The sequence below is a fragment of the Larus michahellis genome, chromosome 7 (assembly GCF_964199755.1).
Source record: "Larus michahellis chromosome 7, bLarMic1.1, whole genome shotgun sequence".
NCBI classification, from domain to species: domain Eukaryota; kingdom Metazoa; phylum Chordata; class Aves; order Charadriiformes; family Laridae; genus Larus; species Larus michahellis.
This window is the reverse complement of record NC_133902.1, coordinates 30812181-30830595: the sequence shown is the minus strand read 5'-3', so window position 1 is coordinate 30830595 and position 18415 is coordinate 30812181. Positions and strand designations below refer to the sequence as shown.

General features: G+C 36.5%; 1 protein-coding gene across 3 annotated transcripts in view; it reads right to left on the bottom strand.

The window, feature by feature from the left end:
- The window catches only part of RAPH1 (Ras association (RalGDS/AF-6) and pleckstrin homology domains 1), a 101552-nt gene that overhangs the window by 6423 nt on the left and 76714 nt on the right, over positions 1 to 18415 (bottom strand). For 2 of the 3 annotated variants that reach the window (XM_074595902.1, XM_074595903.1), the window contains 9 exons: positions 16786 to 16863; positions 15277 to 15436; positions 11583 to 11704; positions 9819 to 9884; positions 8228 to 8371; positions 6889 to 6999; positions 3112 to 3210; positions 2310 to 2430; positions 591 to 733 (listed from right to left, as the gene is read on the bottom strand). In XM_074595902.1, coding sequence (XP_074452003.1) covers positions 591 to 733; positions 2310 to 2430; positions 3112 to 3210; positions 6889 to 6999; positions 8228 to 8371; positions 9819 to 9884; positions 11583 to 11704; positions 15277 to 15436; positions 16786 to 16863 — 1044 coding nt within the window. Of the gene's footprint in view, positions 1 to 331; positions 431 to 590; positions 734 to 2309; positions 2431 to 3111; positions 3211 to 6888; positions 7000 to 8227; positions 8372 to 9818; positions 9885 to 11582; positions 11705 to 15276; positions 15437 to 16785; positions 16864 to 18415 lie in introns of those variants that run through there. The other variant, XM_074595904.1, reaches the window with a different exon arrangement.

Below are 18415 nucleotides of genomic sequence, written 5' to 3'. Positions count from 1 at the left end.
GCATAAAATCTTCTGTAACTCTCAACAAGAGATATCAGATCTGCCCCAATCCACAATTGCTGTCAATTTTAGTACTTTTGCTTTGACCATATCTACGTTTACTGTTTCCATTTCCACCAAATATAATAGAAAACATTCGAGTAAAAACCGCTGGAGTACTTCCTAAACAGATACACCTGCCTTCAGGTCTCAGTTATTCACATCCTTCCAATGGAAAGATGTGGCTAGTTAACTGGAGAAAGATCTCAGTGAAAGAATTTCATTCAACTTGTTAACAGCTGATCTTTTTATTTTGTCTTTATTCAACATTAGTTAATAGGATTCTATGGGAAGGGCTGTATCATGCCTTCAAAGAACAGAGGGCTTCTGTGCACACAAATAAAAGCAAGAACAGAAGGTTCCAGGTCTGAATTCCCTGAAAAAGTGATTCCTGAAAAAACAGTTATATGGCAGTGTATGTCAATAACATAGAGTAAAAAAGAGAAGACATCCCGAGAAGAAATCCCACTCAAGACAGAGGTAGAAGAGGTATCACTCTGTCTTGTACATTTTGTTGGGCGTTGGTTCTCAAACTAAAGTCTTCTTGTTACCTTGCTGGATTCCTCCAGTTGAGTGCCTCGTTTCCAGGCCTCAGAAAACATGGAGCTGACAATACTTTGGGAACGGACATGTCCAGCTGGCTGGGTGTCAGAAACTCCACTGTCAGACTGATTAGAATGATTTGATTGGGATTCTGTTTGGAAGAAAGTTAAGAAACAGTTAGCGCATGTTTCTGAATGTAAAACTAAAGTCAGTGTCCTTATAATGCAACCCTGTGTGACATTTATTGGTCACACTTGTTAAACATGTTATTCCACCAAAAGACATTGTTCCCACTACTGCATAAGCTTTAGCTCACATCCAGGCCGTTGCTGTCTGGAAAACAGAACAGTGCAACAGATCCCTGGTATTAACCAAATCTGAAGCTCCACGAAGATGACAGCATGTCAGATACGCTGCAGAGTAAAACCACACTGCAGTTGTAACAGTTCTGAAACACTCAACAGCTCCTGCACTCCTTCCCAGCACAACCTTAGACACAGATGCTCGGCACAGGCTGAGGACAGGCAAACTACGCTAGCCGAGGCTTCTCTCCATTCCTCCCCCTCTCCTTTTCTCAAGGGAAGAGGAGTGATACACATCCTGCAACCAACAAACGCAGATGATGCTCTAGGTCCATGGGGTATCTTAAAAAGACAGCAGCAGCCACTGCCAGACAGATTTAGCCAGCCTGGCACCTGCCTTCTGTGTAGTCCCAAGCTGTCCTGGGGAAAAAGAGCATCTAGGCACAGGCTGAACTGCAGCTCTGGCAGAACGTGCATGGCTGGTGGGCTGTGGACAAGACAAATTTTATCAGAAAAACACCCAGCTTGTATGGAGAAATTGTCAGTAATTGAGAATTTACTGCTACACGCAGCAAGCTGTTCCACACAGTTTTAAAAATATGGTGCCTTCCCAGTAAGGCTGAATTTGCTTAGCTTATTCTCACAGGCTACTCCCTGAACCTTTCCAATTCAGTAGCTAGCATTACTTCCTGACCTGTTTCTGTGATGAGCAAAACACTTTCACACAATAACCTGTTTTCAATAATGAAGCTTGCCCCTGAGGGTTCAGAATAACCTGGCAGAGTGTCAGTCAGCTCTGAACAGTGAAATGAGGCTATATAAACCATTCATCAATTTTTTAAATTTTATGTGCCACAAAAAAACAGTCCGGGTCCTGCTGAGAGGTAAAGAGGAGCATGTTACTGCAGGCACACACAGTTTGCAACAGGAACAGAAACAGTATTTTCAAAGTTTGTCACTAAGGCATTGTTTGGATCTTGCCTTCGGGCAGAGACTATTTCTCATTTTCCAATTTCAAATATTTCAGTCAACAAAATCAGTTTACGAGCTAGATGCACAAGTCTCTATGTATCATTAAAACATAGTTGTTTTTTGTCTTTTCAGACAGGTGAAGATAAAGGCATCAGGAATTTGAAAGGAAGTTACCTCTTCTCAGTATCAGAAAAACATTCTTTTTTGGAGGTGAACAAGAAAGTACTATATGTTCCAAATACATACAACACTGCAACTAATATAAAAAATTAGTTTTTTATATGTTTTTATATATATATTAAACATAAAGTCTATGTTTTAGACTAAACATAGCATAAAAGACTTTGGAGAAACAGACCATTTTCTGCAATAGTCTTTCCTGAGGTGTCCAGATAGCAGATGATAAAAAAGCTAAATCAAGTCTTTCTATTATGAGACAGACCACATTATTACCTGGCAAACTAGATGAGCTGGAGCCTGACTTGATACTGGAGCTAGACAAGGAAGTCCAGTCATATGCTGATTCTGTTCTCTTCAGTGCTTCCTGGTAGTTCATGTATAGTTGCTTCCCGTACTAAGCAAAATGACAAACAAATTTAACAACTGTATAGGGTGTGCATCCTTTTCACACTGTTGAGCTCCACCTCTGGCTTCTCTGTTCCACCATTTTTCCCCCCACCCCAGAGAGACACAACAGGCTCTTTTTTAAGGAGCTCCGGCAACATTAATCCAGTTCAAATTTCATTTTGTTTTATTTAACAAAAGTGGCAGCTCCCTTACCCCAACCTTTTCCCTTTTTATTAGTGAACTGCTGGATGAAAGAAAAACAGTTTACTTATGCTAGAAGAGAGGGTGTCAAGCAAGAAACGGGCCAATGAATAAATTTAACCAACGCTGGGATCTTAGAAAACAATTCTGTTTTCTCAATTCTCTTCTTTTCTCATAAACCTTCTTTTTAAAATCTGTAAGAGAGCTGGCTAAAATCTAGCCATGACGTCAGTTAGAATTTCATCACGTGACAAAGAGATGCAGCAGAAACAAGAAGAAAGGGCACAATTACTGAATTATCACAACAATAAAGCCTAACAATTTTGCTAGGGAATGAAATATGCAAGAAGATTGTACAGTTCACAATCACAATAGTTAAACAGAGGGAAGTTAGATTTAGCATGTATTTTGCTAGGTAACTGTAAATAGTTTCAAACAGATGACAACAACTCATGACAACAGTGCAGGACTGTCCAGAGGAGGTTACCTTAGCGATCCGGATGCCATTGATCCATTGGTGTAGAGTTCTTACATCATCACAGCAAAGATACTTGATATACTGGGATTTCTTCTGGATCTGAGGATGCTGCAGAAAAATTGTTAATTCTCATCAATATTTTAATAGCTAGGAATGCAAGAAAAGCCATTTATCTGTTGCAGTCTATACAGATAAACTTAATGCTGGAAGCTCTTCACAAGTAGTCTGTATTTTGAGCCCACTTAAAAATGTTTGAGAGTATTTCAGGAGGTGGCAGCGAGGATTTCTTCACATACAGATTGGCAATGTGTCCAGTGTGCATCAATTGCAGGTTTGAAACACTGAGAAAGGGTGAATCTTTCAGTATTTTAGTATTTCTACATACTAACAGAGTCTTCTGTACCTGTGAGGCTCTTTAGAAACCTTTATACTCTCAAATCAAGTAGTCAGAACAGTCTCAGCTTGTAAAAACCTTTCCTAAACACAAGCAAGTGACTGCTGAAGTGTAAAGAGTTGTCTCCTTTCACTGCTGTATTGACTAACTCACCACCTAAGGGAAGAAACTAATATTTCACCTTACTCTACACCAAAACAGACTGGAGGACACCACGCACACTGTTCTTCTCTGCTTTTGTATGGCTTGAGGGAGACACTCCACAAATGACACTGTTAAGCACAATTCCATTTGCAGCTTGTAGAGCCTTCAAGGTCCCCACCCTACTGATACAGGGCTATCATCTAAAATACCTGTTGCTCCCACATGCAAGTATAAAAAAGAAAAGGTGCTGTATTTATCATTTCAACAGTCAAGAAAGAAAAGTGTATTTTTCAAAAATCAGACACTGAAAATCATTCTGGATGGATTATTCAGTTGTTTCCTGTCCAGGCTGTAGAAGTTCTATGTCTCACAGCTGTTGGGGCAACTCTGAACACTCAAGTTCTTATCATTTCCTGTGTTAGCTTACAGTTCAGTGACACAGACTTTTGCTAGATGATCACAGGTATTTAAGTTTCACTGAAGACTGTCTGAAACATATATCAGAGAACATTTAATCTCTTTTCAGAATATTTTCTCCTGTTGTCTTCCAAACATAATTATTTCAAAATGAACAAGAACATGTTTATCTCCATAAACAGAATATATATAACTAACTTCATTATGATGTTAGATAATTGTTTTCATTTTTCACTACCAGCCTCTTTCATATACATGTTGTTCAAAAAAGAAGAGTCTATAGAAGCACAAAAAATTACTTCACTAACAAGCCATCTTTTTCCTGGACTTGTTAAAAAATTTGACTATATGGAAATAAAAGAACCTCTCGGGAATCTAACATTTACGACCAAGGAGCTAATATTATATACTACAAATGTTATATTTAACAATAGCACAGCAGCTGTCTTGCACAGTAAGGGCTCAATAGAAACAAAGGAAGCAAACATGTAAAGACAAATCCATTCTGGGCTTCACTCGGTGAGAATCGGCCTTTGAATTTCTGCCACTCACCTCTCCAAAAACACGTTCATGTTTTGGAGATATTTCCCAGCTTAGTGAATCTTTGTGTCACAAAAATGAGTTTCTATTAAAAAAAACCTGTATGGCTTCTATATGTTGGTACTAATATAAAACACTGATGTAACATTTTAAGAATGGAGGAAGGCAGAACTCAATCCTACTTAATATGGTAATTTGGTGATTCATCAGTTCCACACTGAAAACTTTGTCTAGGTTACGCAACTAACTCTACCCCATTAATTTACTTAAATAAGCCAATAAGGAAAAATTTAGACACATTAAAATTTGGCTTTAACATTTTCATGTATTCAATTATGCTCAGAATGGCAATACTTTTAAAAAAATTCTATTTAGATAAGACTTAGTCTGTGTGGTCAACAAGTCTGAAAAAATAAATCACTATTAACCTGTCCAAATGATGCGGATAGAAAATGACACGTAAGCAGAAGAAATCAATTTTCTTCAAGGAATTCATAAATACCTACATACACTGACATTTTTGCTTTTTATTGCATTCAATTAACTACACCAATGACCTATAAGAACATGGAAAATATTTCCAGTTTCAGCTTTCTCCCTTAATATCATGACTCATATTTGATATTCAGCGTCTACCTCTCAGTGGGTCCAAATGTACATTGTCCTGTCTATTGGAAGGTTAAATCCTTTTTTCATGCAGCGGACAGGTAGCCACACACTCCAGGCACATACGACATTCTAATGTACGGACATATGCAACACCAGATGAACCACAAATCAGGGAAGCTGAGGTCAAAGGAGAACTGTAAGTGCAACTATAACCATTTCTTGTTACTTGCACTACTTTCCAATCCATGAAGACACTTCACTTGCTATGAACATACGGTGAAAACCTGCTTAAAAATAGCTTTGTAGCTAGCTATGCTGCAGGAACTGACATAATTTTGGACACTGTATAGGAGTCAAGAGAGACTGGGAGATGAGTTGATGCAATTTAAAATAACTTGAAGTGCTTAAGTTATTAATCTCACAGTTTAAGATCAGGTCATCACCACTGTCATAACATTTTCTTCTACTTGTTCTTTCTACCTGTCCTTTATACTCACAAGTTTCTCCCTCTATAGCACCCTGTTTCCCTCAGGTTGGGCCGTATGGATAAACTTGAGTCTCATACCAATTTCTGCACAACTCTGGACCTACACTCTGAGAAGATGGCAACTCCCTGAAGTTAGCCTTTCAAGGGCCTTTCTCACTGAGCCTTAATTGTTGTAAGGTACAGAGTTGCCAAAGGGACAAAAAGAGTTCAATGTTATGTTTCAGAGTATGATGAACAATTAAAGAGACTGGGAACCATCAGTCTGGAAGCAAGACAATTCAGGGCAACACAAAAACGTTTACAAAGTCATGAGGAGCATGGAGAACATGCAACCATTGTTCACTAACTCTTCACTTCCTATACAAGAACAAGGGGAAAATGAAATGGAAAGCAACTCAGAATAAGTAAAAGAGTGTAGAAGGTGTACCCAATTGCTGAAGCATGCGAAAAGTTTCTTGGAATCCCAAAAGAGGCAGGACATACTCAAAGAGCAAGACTGCACCTATGGCTATTAAACAGCCAAGATTCACTCCCTGGCTTCCTAAATTTCTAAAGGCTGAAAAAGTATTCTGTGCAAGTATTTCTGCAAGACTGTCCTCTACTTCTAATTTTCCCCTAAGCAGCTTATAAAGAAAGCCACTGTCAGAGAAACCTAGACTGCTAGATGAATCCAGTGAAGCCATTCTTCTGCTGCTTCTATGATATTTTTTCCTCCTCCACCACATAATCCACATGGATCTTCTGGCAGGAAGAGGAAATCTGTCAGCCTGATGGGGAAGAAAGTGATTCATAGCCATTTCTTCCCTCTGCACTAGTCCCCGCATGGCATTTTCTCATTTGTTTACTGTCTTTCTGTCAAGGAGGCTCATTACAACAACTCCACAGAAAATATAGCTAAACATAGCTTTCTCATTGTCACTGTAACTTATGGCACTTTAGATTTCTCATGTGCAGAATGAAAACAGTTTAGAGATCCACCCTGAAAACTGCCAGGCACAGTTTTCCAATTGTTATATTACTGTAAGAAGCATATTCTAAATTATAATCTCTCCCAAGATTAACATGGTGTTAATCAGCTCTTGCTCACCATTAGAAAGTGTAGTTATTATAAGGGACTAAGATTAGTGTGGAAATGTTTCAAGATCTTTAATTGCTCTTTTCAGTATCGGAATTTTAAGAACAATTAACAAGTTACCTTTAGCACTAAACAATAGTCTGTGGGTGCTTTGTATTTGTTCCGATAGTCCTGTCCATAGTAAACATTGACATGATCTAGCTGTAGAAAGCACACGAGATCCCGCGAGACCTATTAAATACAAAAATAATGATTTACAAAACATCTTTATAAGAAAACCATACACACTGACAAAATCAATCTAGTGTTAAGATCCAATATGAATATAAGGTCTAGTTAAGGTCTAATATTAGTTTCAATCTGATTCGAAAACTACCAATACAAGAAGGAGATACAGCCATGCATAACATCTTACATCAGACGTTAATTTTAAACCAGGATATCTTTTTCCCAAATTCAGTCCGGTTTTTTGTGTTTTGTCTGCATTTTGCCTTTTGACAACATTTTACACCGGACTACTAATATTTATTCAGAGTTGGTAATCAATAGAGAGTAAATAGTATTGATTGACCAGGAACTTTTTAACAGCTGCTGGTTACATTTCATCTTTGTAATAATCAAGGTGTCCAAATTCCAGTGTGACCGTGAGTACAATTCTAATGATGTTTGGCAGTGACCGCAGGGCACCGAATTTGAACAGGCTATCTTGCATATAGATTGTTTTAACAAAGCAAAGCGCTGTGGAAAGAACATCTGAGATATATCCATTTCTAAGGGGAGCTGATGTGCTGACAGAGATTTCCTCTTCATTGCCAGCTGTGTGGGAAGTGGACTTCCTGTACTGGGGATCAGCTGAGGCTGTCAAGACTGACGGATTCATGGACAACTTGAACTCATTATAACCTTGAAGCTATAATGCATTTGTAGCAGCTTTCTATTTACTTTTCATTATTGATACACACAGAACAGCAGTAAGTGACACTAAAGAAATGGTATTATATTTACCAGTTTCAAAAAACGTAGCACAAATTGGTCCAAAAAGAATCCCATTTATATGAACTAACTGAAAACAATAAAATTATGCAAACTGGTTGTGGAGCTGGTCTGATATTTTATGATTGGCATTTGCAGTGCAATTTGATCCTTCATCTGAATTCTGCTCAAGAAAAGACAGCCTCTTAACTCCACCAATCATTTTTCCTTAAGTGCTTCTGAACACCTAACTCTGAGCTCACTCAAAAAGCAGACCCTTCGTCTTGTATTTTTAAATTTGAGGTTACACCCTTACATCAAGTACTACCACAGTAACCTACACAATATTTCCATGATAAAGTTGCACTTTTAATTAAGGGATGTGGCACTAGGCAAGGCACAGCTAAGTCAAAACTTAAGGCTGACTCTTGCGTGCATGATTTACCAGCAATAAACAATTCAGGGAAATTGTTTTAAAATAGCATACCTTTGCCTTCCCTTTAGGGACATAGTAGATTCCAGAAGCTCGAAGAAGAAAGTAACGTTTCTTCCAAGACTTCTTACCATCCTCTTTCAGCCACAAAACTCCCTCAATCTCTGGCACAGTTACAGAACTTCCACAGAAACATTCCTGCCAATAAACACAGTGGTTTGAGAAGAGAGAAAGAGACAAAACATCCAGCGTGCAGCAGTTTGTTCTTAATGACTGAAATTCTGCAATTCTTTATCTAAGGAATGCACACATAACAGGGACAGCTCTTTTTTTCATGCAGTAATACGAATTAGAGATTAATTCTAGAAGCTATAAGTTATTCAAACATAATAGGGGATCTTAGCATTTTCTCAGTGTAAGAATGACAACAAAAACATTAGCAGCTACCGTAAAGATTTTCTAACCACTGCGTATCAGTAATAGATCCCCCAATGGCTTTACTGGCTTTATAGTCATGAGCTCACCTTATAGATATAGCCTCATAAATCTAAGTATACACAAAACCCCCTTACATATACACCAGACACATCTATAATTCATTCCATGAGTACTTTCTTGACACTTTCTTGCCAACACTACAAGTTCTGTTAAGGTTCTATTTATAAAGAGCTAACTGAGGAAAACAAATGGTTTAAATACAGTCCAGATTAATATGTAGGAGAGAGATTTATGAGTAATCCTAGAAGACAGAGAGAATTAGATAGAATTACAACCCTCTGCATGTCATGGCTTCAAGCATCTTTTTGATCCACAGTATTCACATCACCGCTTATTAAAACCCATATTAATAATATACTAAGAGCACGCGTATGCTATTTGTAAGTTAAATTGTATTCAGTATAATCCAAAATTAAATACCCCAAACATTCACTTTTGTGTAAGTATTGAAACAATAATCATTATTCTGTAAATCAAGTGGAAGCCATGACACTTCAGCATAGTTACATGTCTACAAAAATGTCACAAGACCATTCAGTTTTCAGCTTATGGAGGCTATGTTTACTGTTTGCTTTATTTGCTCCACACATTTTTTTTGTTGTCCTTAGTTCTGTAAACTACATAATGAGTTCAATATTAATTGACTTTCTTTTCTGCCACTCATTTTTTAAATTTAATATTTGGTTGCTTATTTTAAAATATAACTGAAACAATTTTTAACTACTTTGCTTACTAACAAAATTTAAAGTATTAATGTAGACCAGTCACTCAACGAATGCTATACAATTTTGTAGAGAACACCCATTCGGTGAGTACTAGTAAAAAAATCCCTACCGCCACAGGTGAAAAAAAGAAGTGGCAGTTCTGCAAATTTCACCTGGTTTTAGCCACAGTTACAGGTAACCTCATTTTGATTATCACTGTGTATGGTATTTTAGTTATTAAAGAAAATAAAGACACATTTTTATTAACTGATCATATCTGAAACATAAAAATAGCCATTTATCTCAAATACAACACATTCCATTCACAGTTGTTCCAGAATTACATTCAGCTCCGTTCATCAATTTCAATCATTACAATCTTTTAGAGTTCAGCTTCCGACTCTGCAATGACCACTATAACCTTTTTGTTTTGTCAGTCTTACCTCCAGCAGCACCTCTTTATTTCTGTCTGCCATCTCAGAGGTTTCTTTCTTCCCCAGAAGATAGTTCTGTAACAAGAGAAAGCTTAATATTTCTATAGGCATTCTGAAATCAAGGCAAATAACATTTCTCATTCACCTCTCTGTAGCAGTAAGAAAAAATCAGCAATTATCAAAGAACAATACATTAATTGAACAAAACTTTGTAGTCCAACTGAAACTATCTGTCACACTGCTAAATACCAAATGGAACTAAGTTATAACCACCTTTTCCAGAAACATCAATCGGTCCATACCCTTATCTTAACAGCCTCATAAATACACTGTCCTGGCTTTCCACAAAATAAACAGCTGCCTGGTACGATGCATCCAGAAATAAAAATACCATGAACTTGAAAATCCCACAATAAAAACATTTAAAAACCCAGAATCTTTAAACTTGTTACATACTGCCATTATTTATGTGCTCAAAGAAGTGACACTGAAGCAATGTACTTCTTTCCACCTTGCCTTGACAAGTTTGCTAAATAAAAATATTTATTCTTCATAAAGAATTACTAAATACTCCTTCTCTTCTTAAAAGGAACCTAATTATGCATAGGTACTGTATAATAAGAAGTTTTATACTCTTCTTCAGCTTGGAAAGGACTGGGACAATGAAAATCTTCCGCTTCCTAACCTCTATCTCTTATACTGGAAAAAAAACAATATTCACAAACTTTAGCCAGTTCGATATTTTAAACTAAGGAGAAATACTGGTTTTATGCTGGTACCTCATTCTTGTTGACAGTGCCTACCATATGTACTGATAGTAAAAGTATCAACTACATGCTTTTAAAAATAATTGAGAGTTTTTCTGCTTCATCACAAAGCATTTGAATAGGGGCTGGTTTTCAATTCTTGCTCACACACACACACAAAAAAAATCAAGTACACTGATGGTGTCCCAAAGGATGAGTGTGCAAAACTGACACTCAGTTTACATCCAAGACATTGCCACAGAGATGCCATACAGACATAAAAGTAATCTATGACGCCAAAAGAGAATACATGAGGTAAGAGTTAAAAGAGAGATCAAGGGATATTCTTTCCAATTCTTTTCAATTGAAATTCTTCAGAGACACCTTCTGCTTTTGCATTTATTTTCCTCGACTCCCTTACAGTACTGAACTGCTGCTGGATACCAAATCTGTAGCCATCATTTAAGAGAAGAGAGGCCTTTGAGGCTATTTGAGAGAGAAGAGGGGCCTTTGGTTTCCTAAGAAGGGAACAGAAACACAGGTGAAGAGAGGCAGGTCCCAGCGTCCACAGGGAGGGACACATGCTCTCTTCTCTTCACTTGCCATTTGACCATGGTGTAGCTATTCTCTTTGATTTTCTTTTCCCCTTCTTGCCAGCAACAGTGGAGAGGCATTACTACTAGAAATATCTGTCAACACCTTTCTTGCACATTTACATCTTTGAACAGCAGTAAGTATTGGTGTAAACGCCATAAGACTGCTTGCCTTCACCTCCATTAAAATTACCCACAAACACATTAGCGAACAGATTGCTTCAGCTCATGGTTTTCTGCTAGGGACTTGATTTTGTGCCAACCACAATATGGATGTACATGGTGCTGAAATGTAAAGCTGCCTGGCATTTTAATACATACACAAGTATCAAAATAAAAGTATGGAGATGAACGCTACCAAAAAAAGAAAGAAAGTGAAAGCAGGCATGCATGTGTGCACGCACACACGCATTTAATGTGAATCTCAGGCTTACCTGCGGATTCTTGAAAAGTGCGTATTTCTCTATACGTTCCACGAACATTAGTTTGTTTTGACTATCTCTTGTCCAGTTCAGAAGATTTTCAACTAAATTTTCATGATCTTCAAAGATCCTTTCTGCAGGAATAACAAGAGAGCAAAATACATTTGAATCTGTCACATTTTGTGATAGAAACTACTCTGTAGTCGTATCTGGGAGACAAGGCATATATGGAGAGTAAACAGAGTTCAAGGTCTACTAAAATGGGGAAGTTTACACTAAGAAACTAAAAGAACTTAGTCAACTTTCAGACGTATCTGGTTTTACACACACTCTCACTCAACGCTTTCACTTCTGTCTCCTCAGGCTTATAGGTCCATCAATATATGAAGTGTTTTTCTTTTTTTACCTGACAAAGCCTACCATCCCACATGAACACAGCAGACAACGTTTCAAATGTTATGAGTACAAATAGGAAGGTTATCACATTTATATGTACTCTGGTCCACACAATCCCTAGAGGAATTTATTAGGCAGCTTTTCAGCACAAAATCTGTTTCTACATCCCCAATCATTATGTCACCGTAAAGTATCAAAAAAGTAACAAAGACAATGATCAGAGGGGAAACAAAATGCCTCTGAAATGCAGAATACCCATGGTTAGTGGGGGTAGAAGAAATCTGAGGACTGACGCTGCCTATTTCTTACAATCTGTTTTGCTGAATAAATGATGTATCAACGATGGCTTCTGAGAACTCTGATCTTTTACTGAAATGGTAAAGAAATATCTGAAACCCCTTATTCCAAAATAAATAAGGAAGAATATATCTTTGGAAACCACTAGACCAACTTTCTCCTCCTTTCAAAGACACTGAAGTAGAATCTTGCTTTCCACAATTTTTTCCCTCTTAACAGAGGCCACACAGTGGCATTGCAGCAAATTATTTCTTTCAGAATCCTTTGGGACTTGCTTGACCTTTCAATTGCCAAAAAAATTGAAGATTTTTTTTTCCACAAAATCAATTACACGGCTTTTTTACAGAGGGTATATGGCACCGATCACAACCCGACCTAGGAGCTACCACTAATGAAGACTGAGATGACAGATGACATCTCAACATCTTTGGTAATTAAGCAGAGTGAATGCAACAAAATGTCATCTGTAGGGAATGAATTAAGGTTTGAGATGACAACACAACATTACTAAGGTCTCAATGAGATCTCTCTAAGAAGCTTTCAAGTTACAATTCATGACTTCCATCAAGCTCTATCAGCAACACAGCAATACTGTCTTCCAAGAAAGTAAAAAAGGTGTTACCTAACAGAAGAACAAAACAAAAAAACTTCAGAGGACTATGATACAAAAGCTTAAATCTCACTGCAGCCTCATTAGCAAAACTGGATAGCTTTCAAAACATATCAACTGTTATTACAAGAACAATAACTGAACTCAAACACAAAACAACTTATTCACTGAGTATAATGTACCTATAGTATGTAAAACTGTATATCATGCGATATTCCTATTATTAAACATACCCTCTAAAATTAAAACATAGTAACTCAGATACTTCCTAGACGTATTCTGCTCTCACTTAAAAAATGAAAACAACCTTTCTCCCAATCAAAAGAAACCTTCCAGAGTTGTTTCTGTTACAAACTTGAAGAGTAAAACTGGGCAAAGCATTTCATTCTGCATCCTGGAAATAATACCATTGAGTTCTTCTAAAAGTACATATAAAGCACCTGGTTAAACCATTAGATAGTAACAGGTGGTCTCCCACTTCCACTTAGGTACACGTACCTAAATCAGACTCCTCAAAATTAGTTAAACACACACATTTGAAGCAGACCACATAAAATGCAAAGACAACCAGGAACACCACAGGCCTCATGTCTTCCTCCGCAGTTTGTTAGCTTAAAGCTTTCACCGCATTTTATTGAATGGTGCAATTAGCGAGCAATTAACTGACAAGACAACATGGTGAAATACATTGTAAAGGTATGTGGGTCTTCTATGTCTTGCTAAGGGAAAATATTATAATAAAGGAGTTCCTTCCTCTTGCACAGGCATTGCCAGAAAAAAATGTTTTAAAAGAGGAGCCACCGGCAAAATAACACAATACAATACACAATAGCACATAGGGTGAGGGCTTTATTGTAATATTTTTTTCATCTGTTTTTCAAGTTCCAGTGTAAAATATATGAATCAAACTGACTGCATTTTGGATCATCTTTTAAAAAAACACATATATAAAATCTATGAAAAACTACAGTTGCTCTACCAAGGATCAATGAAAGCCAAAATGAAAGAGGAAACTGAATTCTAATCTTTTCGCATCCCTCCTAGGTTTATCAGAAGTTAAATTCTGTCATTTACAGTATGTCACTGAGCCCACACCATAGGGTATGTATGTACTTGCCGAACACCCAACCAGAGAGATTTGTTAACCCTGGTTTCATTTCAAAATAACCTTAATTCAGCCACACTGTTAATTTGGATAAATACCAGTTTATCTTTCTGTCTGCAGCCTAGCTCTTTGTTTCTAACAGAAATTAAAAATATTTCTTCCAATGTTTTTTCCTTTATACTTCCCAGGCTGCACAGTGAATGGAAGTGTGTTATGAAAGCAAATTCAGGATGGGAAAGACCCCTGGTTGAGCCTTGAGTCCAGGATCCTGCTACATACTCATTCAAAGATTTTTCAGTGATAGAAACATAAAACTATTGCAGAACTCATAAGGTTATTTATTCAAATTATTCTCATTGGTAAAATACTACAGAATTACACCTTTGATTTTTATATACCTAATTTTGATTTACATATAATTTATGCAAATTCTTTCTAGTTTCAAAATTGCGCAACTTAAGATTTCATTTATTACAATTTTAAGGTTTTGAGCCTAGTAAGTTGTTACTTTTCATATGGAAGGTAGAATATTCAAAGGATACCTTGTCACCCTAAAATGGCCTTTTTATTAAAGCAAAAGTTAACATGCTACATTGCCTGAAATAGAAAAGGTTTCACCAAAAGAAACAGGAAATATTTATTTGCATTTTAATTTGAAATCAGTTCTGGGCCTCTTTTTAGTCAACAAGTAAGAAGCTTAACAACTCTTTGATGTAATTCTTCTCTGATAACGGGGACTAGTAATACTGGTTTTCTATCATTTTTCCCCTTCTTTTCCATTGACATGCTACATCCTTTGACTAAATGAACAACTTACATTGTGGTATGTGTGATGGAGTGCAAAGGAGCTTTAATTGCCCTTAGAGACATTATTGCCAATTGCATTAAAACACTTAACAGAAAGAAATGTAGACAGTTTTTTGTAATAAGAGCTTTTAGGATCAGTACAAAATACTATTTATAGAGAGGAGGATGCACAGTAAGCTTTTTATCCCTTACCTGTTTCTTCCATGAGGAATACATCAAAACCAAGAGGCTCAGTGACTAGACATTAGTAAAATTACTGTATCACATCTTAGAATTTAGACATACTTTTAACATGAAAGAAGAAAACATCCTCAGATCTTTCTGAAACAACGTCATTCATGAGCTTTATTACATGAATGAACATTTACTACACGAATGAACGGGATGATGAACATTATGAAGACAAGAATTCAAATAATTCTGAGGACATAGATATAGACAAGTATTACATCAATAGGTAAGAATTATAAATGTTTATATTTATTACTTACCCATTTGCAATTCAGAGATGGTTTCCACCAATGACCAGTCTAAACTGTAACCACAATGCGATTTGTCCATCAGATTGTCTAATACTTGTCTCACTGTCTGCCTCTCATCCACCATCATTGTTTTTGAGCTGTCATCAGACATGTGGACTCTGATCACCAGCTGTTAAGCAGAAAATCAGCAAAATAAGAAAGATTAGTTTCCCACAATTCAAATAAAAACATGGTTTTTAAGATCTTGTTTCTTTTTCTGAGATTTTGTTAAAATAGCATAAAATATTAAGTTCAAGCAAAACACTCCCTCAAAATGTAAAAAGCCATAAATGATGGTTAGATACTTGTATCACAGACACTTAACAAGATACTGTTCTCCTTCGGTATAAGAGAGTACATATAAAGGTCTTCCCAATACAATGACCATGTGCTTTCACTGTGTGTTAAGAAGGAAAAAAAATCCCTCCTGCCAAAGTGTCCTGTTTGGATTAATAAGTGTCTTCGTGACAATTTTTCTCACATAACTAGGTGGAACAAACATAGATACAGAGTTCCGCGCAACCTTATATAGAATCAGAATTTTTCAGATGCAATTCAAGCTTTGTGCCCACTTCCTCCATATTTTCCAAAAACGCTGACTATGTAAACAACATACCTATACTAAATCCTCTTTTTCTGGGGAGTGTGAAGCATTAGTGTGAAAGAAATCTGCTTTTAAAACAGAATGGCTTTTCATAGACACTTTAAAGAGGTCACTGTCAAAAAAGAAAAATGCAGCCGTTTTTTTAACCAATCAAAAAGGCTTAAGATAATAGATTCTTCTTGCTGATTGTTATGCTTCCTTACACCTTGTTCAGCTGGAAAAGTTAAAACATGCTAGTTGTAATACACTGACTGGCTTGCTAATTCCCATCTTCCAGCCAGGACAGGGTTTTTTTAGCTTTTGACTTATAAACACTAAATGTAAAAGGCATTTTAAGCTACTGAAAAACTCCAAACGTAAAATAAGAATGCTAAATTTCAACGGAATGCTTTCAATTCTTTAATAGTGCATCAAGTAGTGGCAGTAGACTTTCTCCACTTGGTAACCCCTGACTGCAGTCTAGAATTCTTGTATTCCATCTATCACTGGAAAATCTTGCTATGTGTAACGGGAAGGGGTCTGTAAAGAAAACAGACCCAAATTTTAAATGTGTGACTGCTTCATATAAAAGACAGGAGGCTGGACCTTTATTTCAGCTCTTGGTGGAAGTTGGCAGAGTCTTCTCAATGTGCACTAGCTGCAAAATAAGCTATTCCTTAAGAAAAACATAATGTTATTCCATATACTATGATTTTCTTGATTAGATCAGTCTAGATGAGAAATTACATTATCACTTAAGATCAGAACACTACAGTGTACCTATTTTATTTAGGGCAACTTAAGGGTAATAAACACAAATGAGAAGAATTTTGCCTACGTTTTCCAGGTGAGTATGATTAAAATAAAGATCTTATAAACCAGTATAAATAATTTACCTTTTTCACTTGTGCCTCTTTAATCTTCTCTAATGCAACCCTAATCTTCTCAGCTTTGAGTTTAGCAGCCTGTTCCTCCTAGGGGGACACAACACAAAGAATTCCAGTTAATGCAACCTGCAGTCAGGTTTGAGTGGATTTAATTTTGATGCTACCATACTTCAAAACATGAACTGAAATGATGATTTACCCATCTATAAATCCTCAACTATATCTTAGTGATGATGAAGACTATTATTTTTTAAGACAAAAAGTGTTACTACAGATACCTAACATTTAGAAATACAACCGCCATTATCTACAAAAGAACATACTGGAGGTATGTATTTTGTACAGACACATTTCGCATTTCTCTGTTCTTCCATATTGTAAGTAGCCTTGTGCATTACTACCAAGTATTTTTAGCATATCATGTATCTACAGTCGTAGATTTGGACAATACGTATTTAACAAGAGCATACACTTGAGTACACCCAATAGATTTTTGGCTGATCGACATAAAACATAAATAGCACACTGAGAAATATCAGAATTTAACAGCACGCAGAAAGTATGGAAAACAAATCCGATAAATAGGACTCCATACTATATGCATTGGTTTGGAAGACTTTTAATTGTTAAATCTGTTTGCAATAAGTAGCCTGAATGCTCCCTGTATCTTTACTAAATCCAGGCTCACTTTAAGTATTTTAAGACACATAAATAAACGAGCATTCTTTCTTTGATGCTCTTCTAAGTTCTAATCTATTTTTGTTACAACTGGAAATGCATTAAAAATTCAGATAATTTAAATCTATTCTATCTGCTGATACTAAAGAAATCTGTATATTGTAAGACTAGCAGTATTGTTTTTTAATTTCTGGAGATTATTGATATTTCTGTTGAAAGTGGATTTGAAATACACAGCTAAACAAGCAGCCACTCTTTTTAAGATGACATATGCAGGTTTCAGATTTTAGAAATTGTAAATCGTGGATGTTCATTGTGGTTAATATCTAAAAGCATCGTAATTATTTTAAAACCTCTAGGACAATAAATAAACATATAGAATAATAAACAAATCCCCTGCAAAATATTCAATCTCCTTAGAAAAGAAAAATGAAGATTTTCCTCAGATCTGAAGTAGCACAGCCCATTACAACATCACTCAGCATGCCACAGACATTCAGTTCTGCGTTGCTTTCTTGTATGAATGTAATTCGTGGTTTCTTTACCATGTGTTTAGAAGGTTGCTTTTCTTGTAAAAGTCAAGATTCAGCTATCCTGAAATCCACAGAGTTTAAGTTTTCCAGTTCTCAGTGAATTACTAATATTCCTATCAACTACTAAAGTTGGTATCTATTGTACTCTAACTTAACAGCTTTTGCTCCCTCACACCTGTGACCATAATATGCACTGGAAAAAGTATCAGCTAGACAAGACAACAGGCTGCCTTATGAGAAACATAATCCTGTTCAATAAAATGAACGAGTAAGTTGACACAAGCAGATATAATGTGAGCTTGAAACATTATCTGGGAACTCAATTATCTAGGAACATAGGTTTTTATTAGTCTACAGGGAACTATGGCTTTTTATTCATCATAAAGCTGGAGTCACGTAGCCTAGAAAGGGTAGATCAGATCAGCATT